The sequence below is a fragment of the Chiloscyllium plagiosum genome, unplaced genomic scaffold, assembly GCF_037043375.1.
Source record: "Chiloscyllium plagiosum isolate Xiang-an unplaced genomic scaffold, Cpla_swu_hap1 HiC_scaffold_35, whole genome shotgun sequence".
NCBI classification, from domain to species: domain Eukaryota; kingdom Metazoa; phylum Chordata; class Chondrichthyes; order Orectolobiformes; family Hemiscylliidae; genus Chiloscyllium; species Chiloscyllium plagiosum.
The window spans coordinates 3,061,138-3,085,848 of record NW_028270173.1 but is presented as its reverse complement, the minus strand read 5'-3'; the positions used below and the strand labels follow the sequence as shown (position 1 = coordinate 3,085,848).

General features: G+C 47.3%; 1 protein-coding gene across 5 annotated transcripts in view; it reads right to left on the bottom strand.

Annotated features, from left to right (window-relative positions):
- Window positions 1–24,711, bottom strand: part of LOC122541478 (uncharacterized) — a 218,256-nt gene that overhangs the window by 98,515 nt on the left and 95,030 nt on the right. For all 5 annotated transcript variants that reach the window (XR_015752992.1, XM_087979100.1, XM_087979104.1 and 2 more), the window contains one exon: window positions 19,732–20,034. Coding sequence is in view for 4 of the 5 variants with exons in the window: in XM_087979100.1 (XP_087835226.1) it covers window positions 19,732–20,034 (303 nt within the window). In the remaining variant the exon portion in view is untranslated. The remainder of the gene's footprint in view (window positions 1–19,731; window positions 20,035–24,711) is intronic.

The following is a 24,711-nucleotide window of genomic DNA, read 5'->3' as shown; positions in this document are numbered from 1 at the left end:
TGGGGCGGTGTGGACTTGTTGGGCCGAAGGGCCTGTTTCCACACTGTAAGTAATCTAATCTAATCATATGTCTTTGCTTTTGCAATTTTCTATTTCACTTCAAGCCTGTATGGTCTTCCTCCTGAATGTCCCTCATTGATTTGCCACTGGCTTTCCTTCAAGCACTTCAAGTCATAGAGGTCACAGCACAGAAGAAGACTCTTTGGCCTATCACTTGCATGCCAGTTCAGCATCTGTTCAATATCTCTTCAATTGCATGTACTATTACTTAATAACTGATCCCTCCATCAAGACTGACTGTTTATTCATATCTCCGACTTCATGCCTAACCTCGCCCCCACGCTCATCTCCGTCACCACGTCTAACCCCGCCCCTTCGCCTATCGCCATCACCATGCCCGACCCCGCCCCCACGCCGATCTCCGTCCCCGCCCCCAGACCTAACCCCGCCCCCACACTCAGCTCCAGCCCCACACTAGGTCCTAGGTCCTAGCTCCCAGCCCTGCCGTGTTTTCACCATCCCTCCAGACCAACCCCTCTCTGAGGATGAAAGATCAGTCCTCAGCAGAGGCCTCACCTTCATTCCCCTACGCTCCCGGATTGATGAATTCAACACGCGGCGTGACATCGAACAATTCTTCCGCCGCCTTCGCCTCCACGCCTACTTCTTTAACCAAGACTCCCGCCCACCCTCTGACGACCCCTTCTCCCGCCTCCAACACACCCCATCCACCTGGACACCCCGTGCTGGCCTCCTACCTGCCCTCGACCTCTGCATAGCCAACTGCCGCCGCGATATTAACCGCCACCTGAACTCCCCCACCCCTCTCATCCACTCCAACCTCTCACCCTCGGAACGCGCAGCCCTCCACTCACTCCGTTGCAACCCCAACCTCACCATCAAACCAGCAGACAAGGGAGGCGCGGTAGTAGTTTGGCGCACCGACCTATACACCGCTGAGGCCAAACGCCAGCTCGCAGATACCTCCTCCTACTGCCCCCTTGACCATGACCCCACCCCCCACCACCAAACCATCATCTCCCAGACCGTCCATAATCTCATCACCTCGGGGGATCTCCCATCCACCGCCTCCAACCTCATAGTCCCACAACCCCGCACCTCCCGCTTCTACCTCCTGCCCAAAATCCACAAACCTGACTGCCCCGGCCGACCCATTGTCTCCGCCTGCTCCTGCCCCACCGAACTCATCTCCGCATACCTTGACACCGTCCTGTCCCCCTTAGTCCAAGAACTCCCCACCTACGTTCGTGACACCACCCATGCCCTCCACCTGCTCCATGATTTTCGCTTCCCCAGTCCCCAACGCCTTATTTTCACCATGGACATCCAGTCCCTGTACACCTCCATCCCCCATCACGAAGGACTCAAAGCCCTCCGCTTCTTTCTTTCCCGCCGTACCGACCAGTACCCTTCCACAGACACCCTCCTTCGACTGACTGAACTGGTCCTCACCCTGAACAACTTCTCTTTCCAATCCTCCCACTTCCTCCAAACGAAAGGAGTAGCCATGGGCACCCGCATGGGCCCCAGCTATGCCTGCCTCTTCGTAGGATATGTGGAACAATCCATCTTCCGCAACTACACTGGCCCCACCCCCCACCTTTTCCTCCGCTACATCGATGACTGTATCGGCACCGCCTCGTGCTCCCACGAGGAGGTTGAACAGTTCATCCACTTCACCAACACCTTCCACCCCGACCTCAAATTCACCTGGACAGTCTCAGATTCCTCCCTCCCCTTCCTCGACCTTTCTATTTCTATCTCAGGCGACCAAATCAACACGGACATCTACTACAAACCAACCGACTCCCACAGCTACCTGGACTACACCTCCTCCCATCCTGCCCCCTGTAAAAACGCCATCCCATTCTCCCAATTCCTTCGACTCCGCCGCATCTGCTCCCAGGAGGACCAGTTCCAAAAACGCACATCCCAGATGGCCTCCTTCTTCAAGGACCGCAATTTCCCCCCCAACGTGGTCGACGATGCCCTCCACCGCATCTCTTCCACTTCCCGATCCGCCGCCCTTGAACCCCGCCCCTCCAACCGCCACCAGGACAGAACCCCACTGGTCCTCACCTACCACCCCACTAACCTCCATGTACAGCGCATCATCCGCCGCCATTTCCGCCACCTCCAAACGGACCCCACCACCAAGGATATATTTCCCTCCCCTCCCCTATCAGCATTCCGTAAAGACCACTCCCTCCGTGACTCCCTCGTCAGATCCACACCTCCCACCAACCCAACCTCCACTCCCGGCACCTTCCCCTGCAACCGTAGGAGGTGCAAGACTTGCGCCCACACCTCCCCCCTCACCTCCCTCCAAGGCCCCAAAGGGAACTTCCATATCCGCCACAGATTCACCTGTACCTCCACACATATCATCTATTGCATCCTTTGCACCCGATGTGCCCTCCTCTATATTGGGGAGACGGGCCGCCTACTTGCGGAGCGTTTCAGGGAACACCTCTGGGACACCCGGACCAACCAACCCAACCACCCTGTAGCTCAACATTTCAATTCCCCCTCCCACTCCACCAAGGATATGCAGGTCTTTGGACTCCTCCATCGTCAGACCACAGCGAAACGACGGTTGGAGGAACATCGCCTCATCTTCCGGCTAGGAACCCTCCAACCACAAGGGATGAACTCGGATTTCACCAGTTTCCTCATTTCCTCTCCCCCCAGCCTGTCTCAGTCAAATCCATCAAATTCAGCACCGCCTTCCTAACCTGCAATCTTCTTCCCGACCTCTCCGCCCCCACCCCAGTCTGACCTATCACCCTCACCTTGACCTCTTTCCACCTATCACATTTCCGACGACCCTCCCCCAAGTCCCTCCTCCCTATCTTTTATCTTAGCCTGCTGGACCAACTTTCCTCATTCCTGAAGAAGGGCTAATGCCCGAAACGTCGATTCTCCTGTTCCCTAGATGCTGCCTGACCTGCTGCGCTTTTCCAGCAACACATTTCCATCTCTGATCTCCAGCATCTGCAGACCTCACTTTCTCCTGTTTATTCATATCTACCCTATCCAAGGCCCTCATAATTTTATATATCTCAATTATGTTCCCTCTCAATCGCCTCTGCTCTAAGGAAAATAACACCAGTCTATATGATCTCTCTTCATAACTGAATCTCTCCTGCCCTTGGTGAATCTCCTCTGCACCCTTTGCAGTGCAATCATATTCCTCTTATAATGCAGAAGACAGAGCTGCACACAATACTCGAGTTAGTACATAATGAATATCTTATATAGTTCTAGTTTAATCTCCCTGCTCTTAAACTCTATGCTAAACTAGTGAAAGCAACAGTTCCATATACCTTCTTAATCACTTTATCCATCTGAATTGCTACCTTAAGGGAAAGGTAGACACACAAAGGTCCTTCTGATCATTAGTGCTCCCCTTTATTCCTTACTTATCCTGCCCAAATAAATAACCTCACGCTTATTCAAATTTAATTCTATTTGCCACTGACTAGCCCATCTGACCAGCTTGCTTATATCCTTTTATATTCTAAGGTTATCCTCCTTAGTATTTACCAATCCATCAAAATCCATTTGTATCATTTGTGAACGTACTGATCAATCCTCATACGTTCAGATGGAAATCATTTATATAAACCACAAACAGCAATGACCCTAACACTGACCCTGCGGGACACCACTGCTCACCAACTTCTGGTCAGAAGAACTCTCCTCAACTATCACCCTCTGCTTTCCTGGCACTCAGCCAACTGTGGTTTCAATTTGCCAAATTTCCTTGGATCCCATGGCCTCTTACTTTCACTACCAGTCTCCCATATGGGACCTCATCAAAAGTCTTGCTGAAGTTCAAAGGCATTGCCCTCATTTACAAACTGGTCACCTCTTTGAAAAAATCAATTTAAATTGGTTAGACATGACTTTTGTTTGACACAACCATGCTGAGTGTTATTCATTAATCCCTACCTGGAGTATGAACAGCTAGGAGGTAAATTAAAAATCACTAAATTTTTAAAAGTTAATAATCTCTGGATTACTACCTGAGCCACCAGCTAATTGGCACAAGGTCAATAAGATTAAGCAGGTAAATGAGTGGCTCAGAGATTGGTGTGGGAGAAATAGGTTCGAATTCATGGGACATTGGCACCAGTACTGGGGAAGAAGGAACCGGTTCCGATGGGATGGTCATCACCTGAACCATGCTGGGACCCGAGTCATAGAACATTACAGCGCAGTACAGGCCCTTCGGCCCTCGATGTTGCGCCCCCTGTCATACTAATCTGAAGCCCATCCCACCTACACTATACCATGTACGTCCATTTGCCTGTCCAATGCCAACTTAAATCCACTTAAACATGACGAATCTACTACCGATGCAGGCAATGCATTCCATACCCTTACTACTCTCTGAGTAAAGAAACTACCTCTGACATCTGTCTTATACCTATCCCCCCTCACAAAGTTGTGTCCCCTCGTGTTTGCTGTCCCCATACTTGGAAAAAGGCTCTCCCTGTCCACCCTATCTAACCCTGTGATTATCGTATAAGTCTCTATTAAGTCACCTCTCAAGCTTCTTCTCTCTAACGAGAACAGCCTCAAGGCCCTCAGCTTTTCCTCATAAGACACTCCTTCCACATCAGGCAACTTCCTAGTAAAACTCCTCTGCACCCTTTCCAAAGCTTCCACATCCTTCTTATAATGCGGTGACCAGAACTGTACACAATACTCCAAGTGTGGCCGTACCAGAGCTTTGTACAGCTGCAGCATAACCTCCTGGTTCCGGAACTCAGTCCCTCTATTAATAAAGGCCAAAACACTGAATGCCTTCTTAACAACCCTGTCAATCTGGGTGGCATCTTTCAGGGATCTGTGTAGATGGACACCGAGATCTCTCTGTTCAGCTGCACTCCCAAGAATCTTACCATTAGCCAAGTACTTTGCATTCTGGGTACTCCAACCAAAGTGTATCACCTCACACTTGTCTGCATTAAACTCCATTTGCCACTCTCAGCCCAGCTCTGCATCCTACTACATCCTTTGTCACTATCCACAACTCCACCGACCTTAGTGTCGTCCGCAAATTTACTAACCCATCCTTCTAAGCCCTCATCCAGGTCATTTATAAAAATGACGAACAGCAGTGGACCCAACACCGACCCTTGCGGTACGCCGCTAGTAACTGGCCACCAAGATGAACATGTTCCATCAACTACAAGCCTCTGTTTTCTTTCAGCAAGCCAATTACTGATCCAAACTGCCAAATCTCCCACAATCCCATTCCTCCGCATTTTGTACAATAGCCTACTGTGGGGAACCTTATCGAATGCCTTGCTGAAATCCATATACACCACATCAATTGGTTTACTCTCATCTACCTGTTTGGTCACTTTGTCAAAAAAGTCAATAAGATTCGTTAGACACGACCTACCCCTCACAAAACCATGCTGACTGTCCCTGATCAGATTATTCTTTTCTAAATGGTTATAAATCCTATCTCTTATAACCTTTTCCAACACTTTACCAACAACTGAAGTGAGACTCACTGGTCTGTAATTACCAGGGTTGTCTCTACTACCCTTTTTGAACAAGGGAACCACACTTTCTATCCTCCAGTCCTCAGGCACTATTCCTGTAGACAATGATGATTTGAAGATCAATGCCAAAGGCTCGGCAATCTCTTCACTTGCTTCCCAGAGGATCCTAGGATAGATCCCATCCGGCCCAGGGGACTTGCCTATTTCTAATACGTCTTCCTTGTGAACCTCAATCGCTTCTAGTCTAGATGCAAGTATAGAGTCCTAGCAAATTGCATAACTAGGGTTGTAGACAGGGCTTTAAACTGAATGGGGGATGGCGGGGGGGAAGGGAGGTTGGTTTCAGTTAGAGTGCAAGTTAGAAAACCAGATTTAAAGCAGGAGGTAAGAGCGCAGAATACAGAAGAGGTTATTAAAATCTCCAGCACAGAAAAAAAACAGGACAGAGTATCTGGAAGGGTTGGCAATCGAACTTGACGCACACTAGATAAATGAATCACAATAAGAAGAGGGACGGTTACTACAGGACTGAAAGTGTTATACCTGAATGCACACAGTATAAGGAATAAGGCAAATGAGCTTGTGGTGCACATCAAATTTGGCAGGTATGATGTGGTGAGCATCATATAGATGTGGCTGCAAGGGAATCAGCATTGGGAGCTGAATATTCAAGAATATACATCCTGTCGAAAAGACAGGCAGTGGGCAGCGGGAATGGAGTTTTCCTATTAGTAAGAAGTGAAATTAAATCAAAGAAACAAAGTAGGGTCAGATGGTGTAGGATCTTTCTGGGTAGAATTGAGGAACCGCAAAGGTAAAGAAACCCTGGTTGGAGTCATGTACAGACCTCCAAGCAATAGTCAGGAGCTGGGGTACAGCTTGACAAGATGTGTAGGAAAGGCAAAGTTACAGCGATCATGGGGGTATTTCATGCAGATGGACTAGGAAAATCAGGATGATAGTGGTTTGCAAGAATAGGAATTTGTGGAATGGTTTACAAGATGGCTTGTAAACCTTGTCGAACGCCTTACTAAAGTCCACATAGATCACATCTACTGCTCTGCCCTCATCAATCTTCTTTGTTACTTCTTCAAAAAATTCAATCAAGTTTGTGAGACATGATTTCCCATGCACAAAGCCATGTTGACTATCCCTAATCAGTCCTTGCCTTTCCAAATACATGTACATCCTGTCCCTCAGGATTCCCTCCAGCAACTTGCCCATCACTGAGGTCAGGCTCACCAGTCTATAGTTCTCTGGCTTGTCTTTACCACCCTTCTTAAACAGTGGCACCACGTTTGCCAACCTCCAGTCTTCCAGCAGCTCACCTGTGACTCTCGATGATACAAATATCTCAGCAAGAGGCCCAGCAATCACTTCTCTAGCTTCCCACAGAGTTCTCGGGTACACCTGATCAGGTCCTTGGGATTTATCCACCTTTACCCATTTCAAGACATCCAGCACTTCCTCCTCTGTAATATGGACATTTTGCAAGATGTCACCATCTATTTCCTTACAGTCTATATCTTCCATATCCTTTTCCACAGTAAATACTGATGCAAAATATTCATTTAGTATCGCCCTGGTTTTCTGTGGCGCCACACAAAGGCCGCCTTGCTGATCTTTGAGAAGTCCTATTCTCTGAGCAGAAAGTGAGGACTGCAGATGCTGGAGATCAGAGCTGAAAACGTGTTGCTGGAAAAGCGCAGCAGGTCAGGCAGCATCCAAGGAGCAGGAGGATCGACATTTCGGGCATGAGCCCTACATCAGGAATGAGGAAAGTGTGTCCAGCAGGCTAAGATAAAAGGAGGGACTTGGGGGAGGGGCGTTGGAAATGCAATAGGTGGAAGGAGGTCAAGGTAAGGGTGATAGGCCGGAGTGGGGGTGGGAGCGGAGAGGTCAGGAAGAACATTGCAGGTTAGGAAGGCGGTGCTGAGTTCGAGGTTTGGGACTGAGATAAGGTGGGGGCAAGGGAAATGAGGAAAGTGGAGAAATCTGAGTTCAACCCTTGTGGTTGAAGGGTTCCTAGACGGAAGATGAGGCCCTCTTCATCTAGCCGTCGTGTTGCGATGGTCTGGCGATGGAGGAGTCCAAGGACCTGCATGTCCTTGGTGGAGTGGGAGGGGGAGTTGAAGTGTTGAGCCATGGGATGGTTGGGTTGGTTGGTCCGGGTGTCCCAGAGGTGTTTTCTGAAACGTTCTGCAAGTAGGCGGTCTGTCTCCCTAATATAGAGGAGGCCACATCGGGTGCAGCGGATGCAGTAAATGATGTGGGTGGAGGTGTAGGTGAATTTGTGGCGGATATAGAAGGATCCCTTGGGGTCTTGGAGGGAAGTAAGGGGGGAGGTGTGGGCGCAAGTTTTGCATTTCTTGCGGTTGCAGGGGAAGGTGCCGGGAGTGGAGGTTGGGTTGGTTGGGGGTGTGGACCTGACGAGGGAGTCACGGAGGGAGTGGTCTTTTCGGAACGCTGAAAGGGGAGGGGAGGGAAATATTTCGCTGGTGGCGGGGTCCGTTTGGAGGTGGCGGAAATGACGACGGATGATACGATGTATATGGAGGTTGGTGGGGTGGTAGGTGAGGATGAGTGGGGTTCTATCCTGGTGGTAATTGGAGGGGCGGGGCTCAAGGGCAGAGGAGCGGGAAGTGGAGGAGATGCGGTCGAGGGCATCGTCGAACACATCTGGGGAAAAATTGCGGTGTTTGAAGAAGGTGGCCATCTGGGTTGTACGGTATTGGAACTGGTCCTCGTGGGAGTAGATGTGGCGGAGACGAAGGAATTGGGAATATGGGATGGCATTTTTACAGGGGGCAGGGTGGGAGGAGGTGTAGTCTAGGTAGCTGTGGGAGTCGGTCGGTTTATAGTAAATGTCCGTGTTGATTCGGTCGCCCGAGATAGAAATGGAAAGGTCTAGGAAGGGGAGGGAGGAGTCTGAGACGGTCCAAGTGAATTTGAATTCGGGGTGGAAGGTGTTGGTAAAGTGGATGAACTGTTCAACCTCCTCGTGGGAGCACGAGGCAGTGCCGATACAGTCATCGATGTAGCGGAGGAAAAGGTGGGGGGTGGTGCTAGTGTAGCTGTGGAAGATGGACTGTTCCACATATCCTACGAAGAGGCAGGCATAGCTGGGGCCCATGGCTACTCCTTTGGTTTGGAGGAAGTGGGAGGATTAGAAAGAGAAGTTGTTCAGGGTGAGGACCAGTTCAGTCAGTCGAAAGGAGGGTGTCAGTGGAAGGGTACTGGTTGGTACGGCGGGAAAGGAAGAAACGGAGGGCTTTGAGTCCTTCGTGATAGGGGATGGATGTGTACAGGGACTGGATGTCCATGGTGAAGATAAAGCGTTGGAGAGCGGGGAAGCGAAAATCATGGAGGAGGTGGAGGGCGTGGGTGGTGTCCCGAACGTAGGTGGGGAGTTCACCTGCACCTCCACACACATCATTTACTGCATCCCCTGCACCCGATGTGGCCTCCTCTATATTGGGGAGACAGGCCGCCTACTTGCGGAACGTTTCAGAGAACACCTCTGGGACACCCGGACCAACCAACCCAACCACCCGTGGCTCAACACTTCATCTCCCCCTCCCACTCCACCAAGGACATGCAGGTCCTTGGATTCCTCCATCACCAGACTATAGCAACACGACGGCTGGAGGAAGAGTGCCTCATCTTCCGCCTAGGAACCCTCCAGCCACAAGGGATGAACTCAGGTTTCTCCAGTTTCCTCATTTCCATTCCCCTCACCTTATCTCAGTCCCAACCCTCGAACTCAGCACCGCCTTCCTCACCTGCAATCTTCTTCCTGACCTCTCCGCCCCCGCCCCCACTCCCACTCCGGCCTATCACCCTCACCTTGACCTCCTTCCACCTATCGCATTTCCAACGCCCCTCCCCCAAGTCCCTTCTCCCTATCTTTTATCTTAGCCTGCTGGACACACTTTCCTCATGCCCGAAACGTCGATCCTCCTGCTCCTTGGATGCTGCCTGACCTGCTGCGCTTTTCCAGCAACAAATTTTTAGGTCCTAATCTCTCCCTAGTTACCAATTTTTCCTTAACATATTTGTAGAAACCCTTTGGATGTAGTGTTTTGGTAGGAGCAGGACTTATTACTATTAATAATCGGGCCCGGGGAGTATTATTAAACAGAAGGACCCAGGTTCATGATTCCTTGAAAGTGGCGTCGTAGGTAGACTGGGTGGCGAAGGAGTCTAGGAGTTGGGATATCATTTTGTTGCTGTACAAGACATTAGTGAGGCCTCTTTTAGAATACTGTGTACAATTCTGGTCACACTGCTATAGGAAGGATGTTATTAAACTAGACAGGGTACAGAAAATTTTACAAGGATGTTGCTGGGACTGGAGAGTTTGAGTTATAGGAAGGGCTGGATAAGCTGGAACTTTTGTCTTGGAGACTGAGGGGACTCGCTGAGGGCACTTAATTGGTTATTGGATAAACATATGGATGCTAATAGAATAGTGTAGAATAGATGGGCTTCAGATTGGTTTCACAGGTGGGTGCAACATCGAGGGCCGAAGGGCCTGTACTGCACTGTAACTTTCTGTGTTCTGTTCTCCTTAATTCTATTTGCCAAAGCTATCTCATGTCCCCTTTCTCCCCTCCTGATTTCTCTCTTAAGTATATTCCTACTGCCTTTATACTCTTCTAAGAATTCACTAGATCTATCTGACCTATACCTGACATATGCTTCCTTATTTATCTTAACCAAACCCTCAATTTCTTTAAAGTTAAAAATCACACAACACCAGGTTATAGTCCAACAGGTTTAATTGGAAGCACACTAGCTTTCGGAGCGACGCTCCTTCATCAGGAACCCAAAGGACTAGCCACGCTACCATACATCAAAAACATTTCTGAACTGACAGCCAGACAACTGCGACTACGAGGACTCTTAGCAGCACACAAACCAACAGCCACTCTCAGACAACAACTCACCAGGACAAAGGACCCAATACCCAGCATGAGCAAAACCAATGTAGTGTACAAAATCCCATGCAAGGACTGCACAAAACACTACATAGGACAAACAGGAAGACAGCTAACGATCCATATCCATGAACACCAACTAGCCACGAAACGACACGACCAGCTATCCTTAGTAGCCACACACTCAGATGACAAGCACCATGAGTTTGACTGGGACAACACTACTATTATAGGACAAACCAAACAGAGAACAGCCAGGGAATTCCTAGAGGCATGGCACTCATCCATAGATTCAATCAATAAGCACAACGGCCTGCACCCAATATACCGGCCACTGCAGCGGACAGCTGGAACTGACAACCGGAAACGACAGATACAAATCACTATAAATACCGGAGGAAACATCACAGAAGCGCTTCACAGGAGGCTCCCAAGCACTGAGGATGTCACCTAGACAGGGGACAAAACGTCAGCAACACAAATTCCCAGCTCGGCGAACAGAACCACAACAACAAAGAGCACCCGAGCTACAAATCTTCTCCCAAACTTTGAAGATCATGCCTTACCAACTTAATAGAGTTCTTCGAGGAAGTGACTAAGTTGATAGATGAAGGAAGGGCTGTTGATGTCATATACATGGACTTTAGTAAGGCATTTGATAAGGTTCCCCATGGTAATGGAGAAAGTGAAGTCACATGGTTGAGCAACAGGAGACAGAAAGCATGAGTTGAAGGGAGTTTCTCAAAATGGAGAAAGGTGACCAACTATGTTCCACAGGGATCAGTGCTGGGGCCATTGTTGTTTGTGATATACATAAATGATCTGGAAGAGGGCACTGGTGGTCTGATCAGTAAGTTTGCAGATGACACGAAGATTGGTGGAGTAGCAGAAAGCATAGGAGACTGTCAAAGAATACAAGAGAATATAGATAGACTGGAGAGTTGGGTGGAGAAGGGGCACATGGAGTTCAATCTGGGCAAATGTGAGGTGATGTATTTTGGAAGGTCTAATTCTACAGCGAAGTATACTATAAACAGAAGAGCACTGGGAAAAGTTGATAAGCAGAGAGATCTGGGAGTTTAGGTCCATTTTACCCTGAAGCTGGCTGCACAGGTGGATAGAGTGGTCAAGAGACATATAGTATGCTTACCTTCTTCGGATGGGGTATTGAGCATAAAAGCGGACAGGTCATGTTAAAACTCTACAAGACATTGGTTTGGCTGCATTTAGGACACTGTGTACAGTTCTGGTCGCCACATTACCAAAAGGATGTGGACGCTTTGGAGAGGGTGCGGCGAAGGTTTACGAGGATGTTGCCTGGGATGGAAGGTGCTAGCTACAAAGAAAGGTTGAGTAGGTTAGGATTGTTTTCATTTGAAAAAAGGAGATTGAGGGGGGACCTGATTGAGGTCTACAAAATCATGAAGGGTTTAGACAGGGTGGATAGAGATAAGCTTTTTCCCAGGGTGAAGGACTCAATAACGAGAGGTCACGCGTTCAAAATGAGGGGAGAAAAGTTTAAGTGGGATGCATGCGGAAAGTACTTTACACAGAGGGTGGTAGGTGCATGGAACATGTTGCCAGCAGAGGTAGTGGTGACAGGCACAGTAGATTCTTTTAAGGTGCATCTGGACAGATGCATGAGTACGTGGGAAACAGAGGGATACAGATCCTTAGGAATTGGGCATTAGGTTTAGATTGTGGATTTGGATCAGCACAGGATTGGAGGGCCGAATGGCCTGTTCCTGGGCAGTAAAATTTCTTTTGTTCTTTTTTGTTCTTTTTCCATGATGCTGAGGAGGTTGTGGATAATATGTGTAGCGAATTGGTCACACCACAGATTAGGATTGCTGAGGGAGAAAGGGAATGAGTGACCAAAAGGCAGAGAAAGCAGGAAGGCAGTGCAGGTGTATCTTGCAGTCATCTCCTTCCAAAACAGGTATAACGTTTTGGATACTGTTGGGGGTAGATGGCTCACCATGTGAAGGCAACGGTAGCCAGGATCATGGCACCATTGGTGGCTCTGCTGTTCGGAAGGGCGGGAAAAAAAGTGGAAGGGCTATAGTCATAGGGAATTCAATTATAAGAGCAGTAGACAGGCAGTTCTGTCATCGAAAACAAGACTCCCCACTGGTAAGTTGCCTCCCATGTGCACAGGTCAGGAATGTTGCAGATCGGCTGCAGAACATTCTGAGGGCTGGCGGGAGGGTGAACAGCCAGTCGTCGTTGGTGCATAAAGGAACGAATGATATTGGTAAAAAACAGGATGAGGTCCGACAAGCAGAATTTAGGGAGTTAGGAGCAAGTTAAAAGTAAGACCTCAGAGGTAGTAATCTCAGATTTGCTCATGTAGTCTAGAAGGGTTTAAACTAGTTTGGCAGGGGGGTGGGAACCAGGGCTACACATCTGAGAGGGGGTAGTTGTAGATGGGGTAGTGACAGCATTCAGTGAATCTATCAGGAAAGCTTTTCATGTGATGAAATAAAGGAAACGGTGAAAGTATGTCTGCTTTAATGCAAAGAGTATCAGAAATAAGAGTGATGAACTTAGAGCATGGATCAGTACTTGGGATTATGATGTAGTGGCCATAACGGAGACCTGGGTTTCACAGGGGCAGGAATAGTTGCCAGATGTTCTAGGATTTAGAATGTTTAAAAAGAACAGGGAGGGTGGAACAAGAAGAGGGAGTGTAGGATTGCTAATCAGAGAGTGCATCACAGCTACAGAATCAAAGGTTGTCGAGGAAGGTTTGTCTACTCAGTCAGTATGGGAACAGCAAAGGAGTAGCCACCTCATTGGGGGTTTCTACAGACCCCCTAATAGCAGTAAGGAGATCGAAGAACTCATCGGCCAGCAGATATTGGAAAAGTGCAGATGTAGCAGGGTTGTTGTTATGGGTGACTTCAACTTTCCCAATGTTTCCTGGAACCTCCTTAGTGGAGATGGTTTGGATGGAGCCGTTTTTTGTCAGGTGGGTTCAGAAGGATTTCCTTACTCAGTAAATAGACAGGCCGACAAAGGGAGAGGCCATTTTGGATTTGGTGCTCAGTAATGAGCCAGGACAGGAGTCAGATCTCACGGTGGGAGAGCACTTTGGTGACAGTGACCATAACTGCCTCACATTTACCATAGCCATGGAGCGGGAAAGGTACAGTTACCGAAGGAAGATATTTAATAGGGGAAAAGGAAATACTATCAGACAGGAGTTGGGAAGTACAGATTGGGAGCAATTGTTCTACAGAAAGGGCACAATAGACATGTGGAGACTATTTAAGGAGCAGTTGTTGCAAGTGAGACATAAATTTGTTCCTCTGAGACAGGCAAGAAGGGACAAGATTAAGGAGCCTTGGATGATGAGAACAGAGGAGCTTCTCGTCAAAAGGAAGAAGGCTGGTTATGTAAGATGGAGGAAGCAAGGGTATAACACAGCTTTAGAGGATTACAGGCTTGCTCGAAAGAAGCTCAGAAATGGACTGAGGAAAGCCAGGAGGGGGCACGAAAAAGGCGTGGAAAGAAGATTAGGAAGAACCCAAAGCCATTTGGGTTGATCAGAGGATTAGATAGGGTAGACAGTGAAAGTCTTGTTCCTAGGATGATGACGTCAGCTTGAACAAGGGGGCATAACTACAAATTGAGGGGTGATTGAATTAAGTCAGATGTCACAGGCAAATCTTCACTCAGAGAGTGGTAAGGGCATGGAATGCCCTGCCTGCCAATTTAATTAACTTGGCCACATCAGGGAGATTTAAACAATCCTTGGATAAGCATATGAATGATGATGGGATAGTATAGGGAGATGGGCTTAATTAGTTCACAGGTCAGCACAACATTGAGGGCTGAAGGGCCTTTTCTGCGCTGTGTTGTTCTATGTTCTAAAAGGCATCTGGATGGGTATATTAATAGGAAGGGTTTGGAAGGATATGGGCCGGATGCTGGCAGGTGGGACTAGATGGGGTTGGGATAGCTGGTTGGCATGGATGAGTTGGACCAAAGGGTCTATTTCCGTGCTGTACATCTCTATGACTCTATCTGTGAGGAATAAGAAAATCATCAGGGAGAAGGTAGGGCCAGTCAGATATAGCGTAGGGAGCTTGTGCATGGAGTCTGAGCAGATTGGGGAAGCCCTAAATGAGTTTTTTGCTTTGGTTTTCACTTAGTAAAGGAGCCTTGTTGTGAATGAGAACTTTGAAGAGCTGGGAAATAAGCTTGAACAGATCAAGATTGATGAAGTTGATGTGTTGGAAATTTTGGCAAACATTAAGATTGATAAGTCCCCAGGTCCAGACCAGATTTATCCTAGGTATATAAACAGTGAGTTTAGAAATAAAAAAAAAGAAAAAAGATCTTCCAGCCCAACTGTTCTGTGGCACTGTGGAGTCCATGGACCATGCATACATATATATATATATATATATATATATATATGGGGTGTGGGCATCTGCACTCCTTTTTTAGTTTTCTTAAGGATCTTCTTTAATGTTTTTGGTTGCATTTCAGCCCCATGCTCATGATCTTTGAGCACCTGGTGCAGAAACGGAGTGTAGGTCAGAGCTTCTCCTCGTGGGTCTGCTCCTGGGCCTGGACAGGCTGGCCATTAACAGGTCCAAGCAGCAAGCTGTGGTGGGGGTTGTTATGGCTGACTGCCTGCCGCTCTTTTGCAAGTACATTCAGACCCAGGTGTCCTTCGAGGACCACGCAGTGTCTACCAATACTCTTGGCCCCTTTCGGGAGAGGTGGGCACCGCAGGAAATGGAGTGCTTTATTTCCCCCTCCAATTCTATTCTGATTTAGTCCCTACCCTCCCCTTCACCTTTTCACATTAGCATTATTTGCTCTGGGCTTTGCTCGTCAAAAGATAAATAAATAAATAAGTAGGAGATTTAGAATCTCTCCTCAGTTCAGGGGACTGATTCTGAGCTGGCTGACCACAATCAGTGTATTGTGCACAAGTAAATGAAGGGTGGCTTGTTGACTAGCCTCCTGTGCAGTTATTTCAGTGGTGACAGAAGAAAACAGTACGTGCCTGAAGAACGCTCGGCCGTCTTGGAGTTGGGGGTAAGCATTTCTGGCATCACGCCTTTATTTGGGAAGCTTGACTCGCTTGATCCTGCTGTCAAAGATTGTGCCCAAGGTGTGGAAATAATGCAATATTATTTTCCAGGCAAATGACATTGGGGCAGATGAAAAGCAATGAGTAATCCATCTGACTACTTCTGGACCCACATTGTTTTTGATTATAAGGGGTTTAACTTTCCCAGAGGCACCAGGCATGAAATCCTTCCAGGAGTTTACAGAGTTGGTTATGAAATATTACAACCCCAAACCTCCTCTAATTCTGACGTCCATTGGCTTTCTTCTGCTGATAGAGAACTGGTGGAATCCGTATTGGAATTTTTCACGAGTCTGAGATAACTGGCAGAGGCATGTGATTTTGGTTTAATCCTGAGATGCTGAAAGACTGTTTGGTATGTGGGATTAATGATGTAACCATGCAGAAGCACTTACTAGATGAAGCCCAACTGGACTTCAAACAGGCACTGCAATTGGCTTTGCCATTAGAAAATGTGGCAAGTGCGGTATGGGAACTACAGGACACCCCAATGGAACTGTCTGACTGAGCTTGGGGAACACTATTGAGTATAGGCAATCACAGAGATTGTGCAGGGCAAATCCTGAGTAGAGGAACCCCACGCCAGCCCACAGCATAACCCCAAAACAAAGCCGTGCCTCGGCCAAGTGGCTAAAATGTTCTTGAGGATCTGGGCAAGCAAGTCATTGTAGTTCTGCCAGTATGATGACTTGAGACAGCAAACAGGTTCTATAATATCATTTATTGTATCCGTTGTTCCCGATGCAGTCTCCTCTACATTGGGGAGACTGGACGCCTCCTAGCAGAGCGCTTTAGGGAACACCTCTGGGACACCCGCACCAATCAACCACACCACTCTGTGGCCCAACATTTCAACTCCCCCTCACACTCTGCCGAGGACATGGAGGTCCTGGGCCTCCTTCACCGCCGCTCCCTCAACACCCGACGCCTGCGGGAAGAACGCCTCATCTTCTGTCTCGGAGCACTTCAACCCAGGGCACCAATGTGGACTTCAACAGTTTTCTGATTTCCCCTTCCCCCACCTCACCCCAGTTCCAAACTTCCAGCGCAGCACTGTCCTCATGGCCTGTCCTACCTGCCTATCTTCTTTTCCACCTATCCACTCCATCCTCCTCTCTGACCTATCACCTTCATCCCACCCCCATCCACCCATTGTACTCTTTGCTACCTTTCCCCACCCTCCTCCCTGATCTATCACCTTCATCCCCACCCCCACTCACCTATTATACTCTATGCTACTTTCTCCCCAACCCCACCCTCCTCTCATTTATCTCTCCACCCTTCAGACACTCTGCCTGTATTCCTGATGAAGGGCTTTTGCCCAAAACATTGATTTTACTGCTCCTCGGATGCTGCTTGAACTGCTGTGCTTTTCCAGCACCACTACTCCAGAATCTGGTTTCCAGCATCTGCAGTCATTGTTTTTAACTTGAATAAGAAAGCTCATAGACTGGTACCCAGGGAGTGCACACCCTGGAAAATCCCCTACACGTGGGTTGAAACAATTAAATTGCTTAGTGACGTCCAAATTAGAACCAATTAAAATTAATGTTTGGTTAAATGGTCAGCCAGTTCTCATGGAGGTTTACACTGGCAAAGCTGTATCTGTGGTTACAGAATCTGTCTTTACAAAGACTCGCTCGGGACTCCAACACTGAAGTTTGTGCAAGATCGCAGCCAGATTAAGAACATACACTGGGGAACTGTCGCAAATTAAGGGTATGATTTCAGTTCCAGGCACCTGTAGTCAAAGGCTCAGGCCCAAGCTTATTGGGGCAGAATTGGTTGAGAAAAGTTCACCTAGATTGGCTCAACATTATTTGAATAGAAAATGACTGCCTCAGTAAAGTCTTAGTGAAATAACCAGGAGTTTTTCAGGAAGGGCTTAGAACTATCAAAGGGGCCCAAGCCACTTTATATGTTGACCAGGATGCAATTTCATGATTTTGCAAGGCCCGCCCAATGCTATTTGCCTTGCATGCAAAAGTAGGGGTGGAAATCAGGAGGCCGGACAGCAAAGGAATCATCAAACCAGTGCAGAATGAGCAGGTCCTGTCGTACCGATTTGTGAAGCCTGATGGCTCAGTTCATCTTTGCGGGGATTTTATGCAAACAACAAACCGCTTCTCACAGTTGGATAAATACCCAATCTGCCGACTGCGGACATGAAGATCCTGTCCTTCCGAAACTAAAACAGCTGGTGGTAATAGGGGTAACAGAATGGATATCGCAACCAGGATTGAAACCTCTCTGGAACCGTTGAGACCAGATCACCGTAGAGGATAGCATATTACTATGGGGAACAAGGATGATTGTCCCATGTAAAGGTCACTGCCAGATACTGATCTAGGGGTTTCCAAGATGAAGACGCTACCAAGAAGCTATGTCTGGATACTGACATGACTGCGTTGTTGGGGCAGTGCCCACAATGCCAACCTGGACAAAGATTGCCACCACCAGTGCCCTCACATTCATGGGAATGGCCGGCTAAACTCTGGACTCAGCTGTATGTTGACTGTACTGGTCCTTTCACTGTTCTTGGTCATTGTGGACACCCATTCAAAGTGGTTGGACGTGCATAAAGTTCATTTGGCAAATGCAGAGATGGCAATTGAGAAGCTGTGAGCATCATTCGTGGTACACAGACTCCTGGAAGTATTGATCACAGACAATGGGGCATCATTTATCAGCAGGGAATTTGAATATTTCCCAAAATCAAGTGACATTTGGCACATTCCGCTCATCCAATGGTCTAATGAAAAGAGTGGTCCAAACATTGAAGGTAGACTTAAAGAAGCATCTGACAGCATCAATTGATGCCAAACTATCCCAGTTTCTGTTCGATTATCGGACCACTTCACATCCAACAATAAGGATAGCTCCAGCAGAGTTGCTGATGGAAAGAAGAATCCGCACCAGGTTAAATCACATATTCCCAGACCTGGGGGAGGTGAAACAGCAGCAGGAATGCCAATGCTGGCCAGATGCCTCCTCTAAGCAAGAGAGAGAACTTAATTCAGGGGACGAAGTTTGGTGCAGGAACTGGCCGTGTAGGGATACAAAGCGAGATTGACACAAGGTCAGGTCCCGTGACTTACAAAGTTTGAGTAGGTGATAGAGTCCTGAACAAACACATGGATCACCTGAAAGCAGTTATCTTGCAAACGGGGCAGGAGCAGAACATATCTGGCCCCTCAGAACAGCCAGAAGAGCAGTCAGAAACAGCAGGTTCTCCCCCTCCGTCTAGAGTCATAGAGATGTACAGCATGGAAACAGACCCTTCGATCCAACCTGTCCATGCCGACCAGATATCCCAACCCAAGGACTCCTCCGAATTCGAGATGGATGCAGTCTTGATACCGTTACCGCTGGAAGAAGAAGAGGAATCTCTCCCAGGACTCTCTAAATGCAAGAGGCATGCTATGGTCTGGTACTTGTCAACAGTGTCAGAGTCCAAAACAGAGGAATCGGACCTGGGGCGGACACATTGCAGGAAAATCTGCAACAGAAATACCAGGCCTACATCCCTGGACTTTGGGATGTAGTGATTGGAACCAGATGGATCTTGTTGAATACAAGGAACTTGATTGGCCCAGGGAAGGAAGGAAGGAAGGAAGGAAGGAAGGAAGGAAGGAAGGAAGGAAGGAAGGAAGGAAGGAAGAAAGAAAGAAAGAAGGAAAGAAAGAAAGAAAGTAAGAAAGAAAGAAAGAAAGAAAGTAAGAAAGTAAGAAAGTAAGAAAGTAAGAAAGAAAGAAAGAAAGAAAGAAAGAAAGAAAGAACGAAAGACAGACAGACAGACTTGGTGATGGGATACTGGCCTCTGTGCAGTTATTTCACTCACCTTCAAAGCTTTGTACATAGGTTTGCCATTCCCTGTACACTTTTCAGTTTATGATGGAATCCAAAGACAATGGCCTCAGTCTTCCCAAGGTTTAGTTCAAGGAAATTTCTGCTCATCCAATACTGGATATGGGATAAGAAACCTGAGAATAGAGACAGTGAGGGGTTGAACTGGTGCTTATGCAGCTGTGTGAAGGACGCTGAGAGTTAGAATTCTATTGTTATGTGCAGCACATTACTCAGGTTGGGAGAGGTACATTCAAAAAACACAATCGAATTGGTAGTTTACAGTGCTTACTGTTAATGATGAGCTTCACATTGATGATTGAGCCATGTGCAGCTTCCCTTAATGTGTAAGTTCCTTCATCTGTTGCCCTTATATTCTTCAGCATGAAGGACAGAGTGTCTGTATTATACGTAATTCGGTTTTTGTACGAGTTTGATGGCTGACCAACGCGTCGATCATTCACAGTATTAAACGTCAAAATTAAAGTACTCTTGCCATTAGTGTAAAGCCATTTCAAGGAAGTATGTCCTGTCTGGACTTTCGGTCCAGGAAATGTAACATCATTCCCTAATTTAGCATGCATGTTGATTTGCTCTGGAAAGAAAGGAAATGTACTTTAGAATATAGAACAGTACAGCCCTTTGACCCGTGATATTGTGCAGGCCTTATATCCTACTCTAAGATAAGATTAACCTACATACCGTTCATTCACTAACAGCCATGTGACTATCCAAGATTCGCTAAAATGTCCCTAATGTATCTGACTCTACTACCATTGCCAGCATTGCATTCCACGCACCCACCGCGCTCTGTGGAAAGAACTGTCTCTCAAGGAAGGCCATGTGTCGAACCTGAGCGAATGGATGAGATTCTGAATGATTACTTTGTATCAGTGTTCACTAAGGAGAGGAACATGATGAATCTTGAGATTAGAGATGGAAGTTTGATTAGTCTGGATCACATTGACATAAATAGGGAAGACGTGTTGGATAGACTAGAGGTTATTAAGGTGGACAAATCCCCAGGACCGGATGGAATCTATTCCAGGTTGCTGAGGGAGGCGAGAGAGGAAATAGCTGAGGCCCTGACAGATAACTTTGTGGCATCCTTAAAAACAGGTGAGATGCTGGAGGACTGGAGGTTGCTCATGTTGTCCCCCTGACCAAGAAGGGAAGTAGGGATATTCTGGGTAACTACAGACCACTGAGCCTGACGTCAGTGGTGGAAAAGTTGCTGGAGAGGGTACTGAGGGATAGGATTTATTTATATTTAGAAAAGAATGGGCTTATCAGTGATAGGCAACATGGTTTTGTGCAGGGGAGATCATGCCTTACCAACTTAATAGAGTTCTTCGAGGAAGTGACCAAGTTGATAGATGAAGGGCTGTTGATGTCATATACATGGACTTTAGTAAGGCGTTTGATAAGGTTCCCCTGGTGTGTAGGGTGTTCTAGCTAGGTGGATAAACAACTGGTTGAGCAACAGGAGAGAGAAAGTATGAGTTGAAGGGAGTTTCTCAAAATGGAGAAAGGTGACCAGTGGTGTTCCACAGGGGTCAGTGTTGGGGCCACTGTTGTTTGTAATATACATAAATGATCAGGGAGAAGGCACTGTTGGCATGATCAGCAAGTTTGCAGATGACACAAAGATTGGAGGAGTAGCAGAAAGCAGAAGGGGATGTCAGAGAATACAGGAGGATATAGATAGACTGGAGAGTTGAGTGGAAAAGTGGCAGATGGATTTCAATCCAGACAAATGTGAGGTGATGCATTTAGGCAAGACTAATTTTAGAGTGAATTATACAATGGGAAAAGTTGATGGGCAGAGAGATCTGGGAGTGCAGGCCCATTGTACCCTGAAGGTTGCTGCACAGATGGATAGAGTGGTCAAGAAGGCATATAGTATGCTTGTCTTCATTGGACGGGGTATTGAGTATAAGAGCTGGCAAGTCATGTTAAAATTGTACAAGACATTGGTTCAGCCACATTTAGAATACTGTGTACAGTTTAGATTAGATTAGATTAGATTACATTACAGTGTGGAAACAGGCCCTTCGGCCCAACAAGTCCACACCGACCCGCCGAAGCGCAACCCACCCATACCCCTACATTTACCCCTTACCTAACACTACAGGCAATTTAGCATGGCCAATTCACCTGACCCTGCACATCTTTTGGACTGTGGGAGGAAACCGGAGCACCCGGAGGAAACCCACGCAGACACGGGGAGAACGTGTAAACTCCACACAGTCAGTCGCCTGAAGCGGGAATTGAACCCGGGTCTCAGGCGCTGTGAGGCAGCAGTGCTAACCACTGTGCCACCGTGCCGCCCACGGTCGCCACATTACCAAAAGGATGTGGATGCTTTGGAGAGGGTTCAAAGATTTACAAGGCTGTTGCCTGGTACAGAAGGTGCTAGCTATGAAGAGAGGTTGAGTAGGTTAGGTTTATTTTCATTCGAAAAAAGGAGATTGAGGGGGGACATGATTGAGGTTTATAAAATCATGAAGGGTACAGACAGAGTGGATAGAGATAAGCTTTTTCCCAGGATGAAGGATTCAATAATGAAAGGTCACACTTTCAAGGTGAGAGGTGGAAAGTTTAAGGGGGCTACGCACAGCAAGTACTTCACACAGAGGGTGGTGGGCATATGGAATGCGTTGCCAGCAGAGGTGGTAGAGGCAGGCACGGTAGATTCATTTAAGATGCGTCTGGACAGATGCATGAGTAGGTCGGGAGCAGAGGGATATAGATGCTTAGGAATTGACCGACAGGTTTAGACAGTAGATTTGGATCGGCTCAGGCTTCGAAGGCCAAAAGGCCTGTTTCTGGGCTATAAATGTTCTTTGTTCTTTGACATCTCCCCTAAACCTTCCCCCAAATACTTTAAAATTATGCCTCCTCATGATAGACATTTCTGCTATGGGAAAACGTCTCTGGCTATCTTTGGAGTCCTGAAGAGAGAGGGTTGCCAGCCTCAAGTCGTTGTCCATGTAGGTACCAATGACATAGGTAGAAAGAGAGATTGGGATGTAAGGCAGGATTTCAGGGAGCTAGGGTGGAAGCTGAGAGCTAGAACAAACACAGTTGTTATCTCTGGTTTGTTACCCGTGCCACGTGATAGCGAGGCAAGGAATAGGGAGAGATATCAGCTGAACACATGGCTGCAAGGATGGTGCAAGAGGGAGGGTTTCAGGTTTTTGGATAATTGGGGCTCATTCTGGGGAAGGTGGAACTTGTACAAATAGGACGGTCTTCACTTGAACCAGAGGGGTTCTAATATCCTGGGTGGGAAATTTGCTGGTGCTATTTGGGTGGGTTTAAACTCACTCAGCAGGGGGATGGGAACCGGAGATACAGTTGCAGTGCACAGGAGGGTGAGAGTAGGAAGGACAGGGACAGGATTTCAGGGTCACAGGAATGTGCTGGCAGACAGCAAACTGGTTTGAAGTGTGTCTACTTCAATGCCAGAAGTATCTAAAATAAGGTAGGTGAGCTTGCAGCATGGAAAGGTACCTGGGACTACAATGTTGTGACCATTTCGGAGACATGGATAGAGCAGGGTGAGATTGCAGGTTCTAGCGTTTACATCTTTCATTAAAAACAGGCAAGTCAGTAAAAGAGGAGGAGGCGTGGCCTTGTTAGTCAAACATAGTATAATGGTGGCTGAGAGAACTTTTGATGAGGACTCGTTTACTGAGGTAGTGTGAGCTGAGGTTAAAAACAGGAGAGGTCACACTTCTTGGAGTTTTTAGGCCTCCGCAGAGTTCCAGGGAGGTGGAAGAGAGAATTAGCAACATTATTCTGGGTAGGTGTGAAAGGAACAGGGTGGTCATTATGAGGGACTTTAACTTCCCCAACATTGACTGGAAATGTCATAGCTCTAGTACGTAGGATGGATCAGTTTTTGTCCAATGTGTACAGGAGGGTTTCCTGACACAGTATGTTGAAGGGCCAATAAGCGGGGAGGCCACACTGGATCTGGTATTTGGTAATGAACCAGGCCAGGTGTTTGATTTAATTGTAGGTGACCACTTTGGAGAGAGTGACCATAATTCAGTTACGTTTAGTTTAGCGATGCAAAGGGATAGTAGGTACATGCCACAGGTCAAGTGTTATCGATGGGGCAAGGGCAATTATAATGCAATTAGGCAAGAATTAGGATGCATAGAACGGGGTAGCAAAATGCAGGGGATGCAGACAATGGAAATGTGAAGCTGGTTTAAGGAACAGATATTGTATGTCCTTGATAGATATGTCCCTGTTAGGCAGGGGAGGAAGTGACAAGGTAAGGGAGCCATGGTTTACTACAGAAATTGCATCTCTTGTTAAGAAGAAGGAGGCTTATGTGTTGATGAGGCAAGATGGTACAGATGAGGCGATCGAGAGTTACAGATCAGCTAGGAAAGATTTAACGAGGGAGTTAAGAAGAGCAAAGAGAGGAAACGAGCAGACTTTAGCAAATAGAATAAAGGAGAACCCTAAAGCTTTCTATAGGTATGTGAGGAATAAAAAGATGATTAGGGTAGGAATAGGGCCAGTCAAAGACAGAAGTGGGAAGTTGAGTGTGGAACCTGTAGAGATCAGAGAGGTGCTAAATGAACACTTCCCATCTGTGTTCACTCAGGAAATGGAGATTATTGTAGAGGAGAAGAATAAGATACGAGAAATTAGACTAGAAAGGATCGAGGTTAGTTATGCACAGGTATTATCAATTCTAGAAGGAGTGAAAGTCGACAAGTCCCCTGGACTGGATGGGATTTAGCTGAGGATTCTCTGGGAAGCTAGGGAGGAGATAAAAGAGCCTTTGGCTTCGATATTTGAGTGGTCATTGTCTACAGGAGAAAGTGAGGACTGCAGATGCTGGAGATCAGAGCTGAACATGTTTTGCTGGAAAAGTGCAGCAGGTCAGGCAGCATCCAAGGAGCAGGAGAATCAACGTTTTGGGCATGAGCCCTTCTTCAGGAATGAGGAAAGTCACATTCCTGAAGAAGGGCTCATGCCCGAAACGTCGATTCTCCTGCTCCTTGGATGCTGCCTGACCTGGTGCGCTTTTTCAGCAACACATTTTCAGCTCTGTTCATTGTCTACAGGCTTAGTACCTGAGGACTGGAGGATTGCAAATGTTGTGTCCTTGTTCAAGAAGGGCAGCAGAGATGACCCAGGTAATTATAGACCAGTGAGCATTACTTCTGTTGTAGGAAAGGTTTTGGAAAGAATTATAAGAGATAAGATTTATAATCATCTAGCAAGCAACAAATTGATTTCAGAT